The 6,295-nt window shown below is 46.4% G+C and overlaps 1 protein-coding gene across 1 annotated transcript; it reads left to right on the forward strand.

The window, feature by feature from the left end:
• Positions 1 to 1,040: 1,040 nt before the first annotated feature.
• Positions 1,041 to 2,161, forward strand: LOC121007818 (ras-related protein Rap-2c-like). The gene has a single exon (XM_040440045.1). The coding sequence runs from the start codon at positions 1,168 to 1,170 to the stop codon at positions 1,807 to 1,809; it is 642 nt and encodes a 213-aa protein (XP_040295979.1). The 5' UTR covers positions 1,041 to 1,167; the 3' UTR covers positions 1,810 to 2,161.
• Positions 2,162 to 6,295: the final 4,134 nt, after the last annotated feature.

Here is a 6,295-nt window from a genome sequence, read left to right on the forward strand (position 1 = left end):
GTATTCACTGGGAACCTAACACCGAAACATGTATCATACCCTGGGCACTGTTTTATTCTATCTATCTATCTATCTATCTATCTCATATCCATCTGTCTCTCTATCTATGTCATATCTATCTATCTATCTATCTATCTATCTATCTATCATCTTTCTAATGTCTATCTATGTCATATCTATCTATCTATCTATCTATCATCTTTCTAATGTCTATCTATGTCATATCTATATATCTATCTATCGTCTATCTCATATCTATCTATCTATCGCATATCCATCTGTCTCATATCCATCTGTCTCTCTATCTATGTCATATCTATCTATCTATCTATCTATCTATCTATCTCTATTTCTATCTCATATCTATCTATCTATCTATCTATCGTGCCATTCATAACACTGGTATCTTCTCACGTGGCAGGCACCAGGTCTTGGGTGGAGCTTCTACCTTCTAGCAGGGGTGCACTACCTGCAGCCCGGGGGCCACATGTGGCCCTCAATACCATTCTGTGCGGCCCCCAAGCATCTGGCAAAAGACATGTAGGTCTATGTCTTATGGCTTCTTTCATGTATTCTCCTATTAGATGGGAGTCTTAGAACTGTAACTATGACATTTATAGTATATACTGTATGTTCAATATGCCAAAAATACAGTATTTCAGTTGGTAATACCCCTTTAAGTTTTATTTTCGGCCATTGGAATTGGTTGAGGCTGACAATGTGGCCCCCCCAACCAGAAAAGGTTGTGCCCCCCTGCCTTATAGTATTAGGCGGGGCGGCTCCTCGGTCCCTTCTAGAATCTTTAGATTTGCAGCCTGCACCTCCCCCATCCTCTCTCTCTTGGATAAGTTGCATTGAACACAGAAGACACGTGTATTGTGTAGGGGAAAAAAAGTCTAATTATCTTGGCACATGGCTTCTGCCCCCCCTCCCCCCCCCTCCATGACGGTGGCGGCTGATTGGCTGGAGCTGTGAGGACTGCAGCATAAAAGTAGGAGTTGCAGATGAGAAGTTGCAGGTTGTGAGCTGTGGGTGTGAGGACTATTAGTGACTGAGGAGCCGAGGCGTGCAGAGCTTCTCATCTGATACAGACGTGTACAGGTCACCTCTGCAGCACATCAGCTCCACAGCTCTCCTCTAGCGATCCAACTCCAAGGAGACATCACCATGTCCATCTCGGTGCAATCCAATGGGACAGTTCGCCTGGTCTTCATGGGAGCTGCCGGCGTGGGCAAAACAGCCTTGATCCAGCAGTTGTTATATGACCGCTTCGAGCCAAGACACCGGTGCACGGTGGAGGAGGTCTACTGCTTGGACCCGGAGCCAAATGCCCTCCAGTTACGTATCGAAATCGTGGACACCAGCGGCAGCTACTCCTTCCCGGCCATGCAGAAGCTGCGTATCCAGCAAGGAGACGCCTTCGCCTTGGTCTTCTCGCTGGCAGACCTAGAGTCCTTCCAAGAGGTGGAGAGACTAAGGGAAGAGATCCACCGGATCAAGGGGGAGACCGACGTGCCCATCGTGATCATTGGAAATAAGACGGACTTGTTCCCCGGCGTGGAATCTCAGACAGGACAGCTCATGGCACTACAGGCTGCGGCTACTGCAGAACTGGAATGGGACAGCGGCTACGTGGAGACCTCAGCCAAGCTCAACCAAAAAGTCCAGGAGGTGTTTGAGGAACTGCTGCGAAGGGTTAACCTCCCTTGCTTACTGAGCCCTGCCTTAGAGCGGCGCCGAGCCAGCGCACAACCAGAACCCAGGAAGAAACAGCCTCGCCGGAAGCAGCAGAGTTGTATCTTGTCTTAGAGGAACCCTGGTCCCCTGAACTGACGGAGATGGAAAATTTAGGAGAGGCTGCTCGCTCCTGAGGAACGCAAGTCATGTTGCCTCTTCTGAGCCATAGATCGCCAAGTGTGGCTCTTTGGCGTTTGCGGGACCCAAAGTCCCTGTACATTGTGCTAACCAGATTCTGATCTGTGCTGCTGGGACTTGTAGTCCTATGGTTGGTTACTGGTTGCCTTTAGGTCTTGTGCACACTATGTAGATTTGTGAATATTATGGGGAGGGGGTAATATCCGTAACGCAATACCGACTTCTTTGATCACCATAGAGGTCAATGCGATCATTTGTTCTATGCTATTTGCGATTAAAAAATGTTAAAAAAAAAAAGGGGGAAATGGGTAAAATCTAGTGTGCATATCACCTATAGGTGCTGGCGAAGTGGTGGATACAGTAGGAAAGTTTTTAGGCATTGATGACTTGGATCAAATTTTGCTGCTGATTTTTTATTTTTTTTAAATGTAAAAAAACCTTTCTGTTTTTGTTTTTGTTTTACTATAGATATGTAATTGTATTTTACAAGTGATCTGGGGAGAGTTAACTTAAAGCGCCTGCAAAATCTTCATCAGGCCCCCTATGTATATGGTATGTCACCTATGGGTCAAATACTCTTTGGGGGCCCCCCTATAGGACCTAGGCAGCCTCTGCCCCCCATAGCTAAGCCCCTGATTGTGTTGCTTGTGTTTCGGCCACATACCGTAGTACGCCTGGGAATCAATGATCCTGTGTGGACTGAAAATATTTGCACAGTGTGGGCCCGGCCCGAAGCTTTTTATAGACCCGGACAGAATGTAATGAGCCAAGCACGTTCCCTTATCCGGCGGTTTAAAGGGCAACGCTGATTTTTGTTATTGTTTTTTTTTATTATTTCTTTGCTGTGTAATGTCATCCATTGTATTGATGGTTGGGAGGGGGGGTGCTTGCACTTTACCGATCATCCACCGATGGCATCAAAGAATGTACAGTTTGATGATCAATCAATAAACAATGTGAATTTAACAACTTGTGTGCAGAGTTTCATTTTCTTGTTATTTTCACCCATTTGGATGCAGAGAAGTGAATGTAAGAAAATGCCCTTGCAGCCACAGATTATAAAGTACATCCTCTATTGAGGAGGGATTCTGACCCCGGAACCCCCACTAATCACAAGAATGGAGGCCCCCATATGAATGGAGCATGCACCCTGTCGCTTCTTTCATATGGGGGTTGGGGCACAGGAATCCCCAATCTCATAATTGGTTGGGGTTCCAGGGGTCAGGCCCAGATAGGGGAACAACCCCTAGAGTTAAAGCAATCACGAATTATGGGGTGCACCCTCCTATGGGGATAGGGGTTTCCTCCATCTCTCACATACTGATTCTCTAGGAGGAGGGATACACTCACTTTCCACCCTTAGAAGCAGCAAATGCTGCGTCTTCATGATCAACACTTTTCCTTAACCATTTCAAAATCTGCGCATGCTGTCAGTGAATGAAAACACTTGTGCATATATCCTAACCCCCCCCCCAGCTTTATGGACCATGTGCAGCCGATATAGTAGCTTGTGCATGGTTCTTTACAGTGCATTCAAGTCTAAGGCTACCTGCACACGAACGTTGCTTGTTTCCGTGTCCGTTCCGTTTTTTTTTTGCGGATAGGATTCATTTTAATGGGTCCGCAATAAATGCGGACAGCACACCGTGTGCTGTCCGCATCAGTATGTCCGTTCCATAGCCCCGCAAAAAAAATAGAACATGTCCTATTCTTGTCCGTTTTAGGCATTGTTAAAATGGATCCGCAAAAAAAACAAAAACAGATGGCATACGGATGGCATCAGTTGTTTTTTTTGCAGACCGCAAAACACATACGGTCGTGTGCATGTAGCCTAAGGATGAGTTTCCATTCCCTAAAAGCAAGCAGCGATCTTCAATCCTGTTAGTCACGGTCACTGGCTGACTGCTCATTTTCACCAATGTGTCCATGTAATCCGCTGTGTCTTTGCTTTGTGTAGCGACTTTTTTCTCTCTGGCTACTACCAGGGAGTCCTGATTAGCCCCCCCCCCCCCTCCCCCTCCCCAAATAACTTCATATATCCTAATAGAATATATGGGAAGATATTTTCCAGCCAACTTAATTCTCCCTTGCTGTGTGTCAGTCTTTACTGCACTTCTGGCATTCTGTTCCTCAGACTTGGGATGATTAGTAGCAAGCTGCCTAGAATAGCTTTTTGTGTTCCACACTTACTGGCTCTGGATATAACAACGACAATGCTGTGGATGAGGACACTGAGAACAGTACGTACAGAATGTTTGCCCTCACTAAATAACGCTGGAGCCATATTGTAATTCCAGCTTCTATTCCACTTGCACGTACCGAGGACAAGGCAAGAATCGTGTAACAAGAGCAAAAACCGCCCTACAACCTCGGTACAACTACACCCCCGGGGTGTCAATAAAACACCTCTGCGCCAGTGACTTCCATCCAAGTGAATGGTGGAATTGCTAGATTTGGGGTATATGGGGCCCATAAGGGTAAGGCCATGTGAAGGCATAAAATGGGCCAAATTTGAGTGTAAAAGGAATTGGGATGGGGGGCATAGATTCTTGTGGGCATGCTTGGTGACCAGGTGACTAAAGACCTGGCTGATTTGGTTGAACATCCTGTCTTCAGTCACACAGAGAAGCGCAGCTCTGGAGCACAGAGTGAAATACCGTACAGGTGACGCGACTGCGATGATGGTGAAAAGTGACCTTGCGACTGTCGTGAGCAGATAGTTTTAATTGGTGATAATGGTGAATGTCCTCTCTTGCCGTAATTCAAGACAAAGTTTTAAAGGGGTTGTCCCAAAAAAAAAAAAGGGGGAAAAAAAGCTTCAGAATGGAATAAAAAAAAGAAGCGATACTCTCACCGCTCCCACTCCTGCTCTTCTTGGATCTCTGCTGGTCTTCACTTCCTGCTGACAAACAGGAAATGACAGCTCAGCCAATCACATGCAGGGGCGGGTCTCTGCAGTGATCAGTGATTGGCCAAGTGGTCTATTTCCTATGTCAAGAGGCATCAAGAAGTAGAGACCAGCGGGATATGTCGGAACGGGAGCTGCAGGGGATTGGTGAGTATATCTATTGTGACATCTCGGGGTCACTTAGCATTCCAGGATCGCCGTCTTCTCCGCTTAGACGGTTGGCACACCTCAAGAAGCCACTCCAACACTGCAGATTTGGGTGCAAACTGGCCACAGCCAGCTTTATTGTCATATTAAACAGCAGATCAAACATAAATCATAAACACAAATCCTAGGCCGTCTGGCCACTGATTATACAGTAGTTCCCCCTCTCTATCGGGATCTGGGTCTACCACGCAGCTCCCCAAAACACAGTACCGTGTTTACCCCACACAGGGTCGGAGGGTCCCGGCTCCCGCAGGCCTTGGCGCAACCTGCTCCTTCCCCAGACTGGGAGCCCTAATTGAGATGCTCAGCCCACCATTACCTGAGCTCCTCAGCTGGCTGCTAATTCTCTTAATTACCGGCCTAGCTGCTGCAGACAGTGGGGAAAACCTTTCCTGTTCTCACCCGGCTCCTCTGGGTGAGATACACCATTTCAATGGCCCTCTGGCAGCTCCATTGCCACACTATATATATATATATATATATATAGAATGTATTTTATTTTTTTAAGTAAATAAATAAAATTTCCTCCAACCGGACAACTCCTTTAAGATGCCCTCCAGAGTGTTCCCAGACATTACAGAGAGTTGCTCAGAAAAGACTTGCCCAATATTATCTTTGAAATTAAAGGGATTGTCCACTCCTTTAAAGGGAACCTGTCATCAACTTTATGCTGATCTCACTGAGGGCGGCATAAAGTAGTGACAGAAATGCTGATGTCAGCGGTGTGTCGCTCATGAGTTAAAAGTAAGTGGTTGCCGAGAACCAGCATCATAATCATTGCAGCCCAGGCCTTGAAAAGAGTCAAATCTGCCTGAGAAGAGTCCTGGTTATTATAATCTCCTGCTCTCCCCCCATCTGCTGATGATTGGCAGTTCTCTCCTAGAGGGAAAGGTAGAAGACTGTCAGCCATCAGCAGGAGAGCAGGAATTCATGACTCTTCTCAGGTCAGTGGCGGATCCAGAGCCTGGTCTCAGGAGGGGCACTTTCAGATTATTTTCTGTCCGCCGCCACAAAACAATGGTGCTTATAGAACAGACTACACAGTGTAGCGGTATACTGTATATTGTGTGTCACAGTGTAGAGGTATACTGTATATTGTGTGTCACAGTGTAGAGGTATACTGTATATTGTGTGGCACAGTGTAGCAGTATACTGTATATTGTGTGGCACAGTGTAGCGGTATACTGTATATTGTGGGGTACAGTGTAGAGGTATACTGTATATTGGGTGGCACAGTGTAGCGGTATACTGTACATTGTGTGGCACAGTGTAGAGGTATACTGTATATTGGGTGGCACAGTGTAG

This window comes from Bufo bufo, chromosome 7 (genome assembly GCF_905171765.1).
Source record: "Bufo bufo chromosome 7, aBufBuf1.1, whole genome shotgun sequence".
Classification (NCBI taxonomy): domain Eukaryota; kingdom Metazoa; phylum Chordata; class Amphibia; order Anura; family Bufonidae; genus Bufo; species Bufo bufo.

What these genes read in the sequence shown, in the direction of transcription:
- LOC121007818 (XM_040440045.1), top strand. Translation starts at nt 1,168, where the DNA reads ATGTCCATCTCGGTGCAATCCAATGGGACAGTTCGCCTGGTCTTCATG.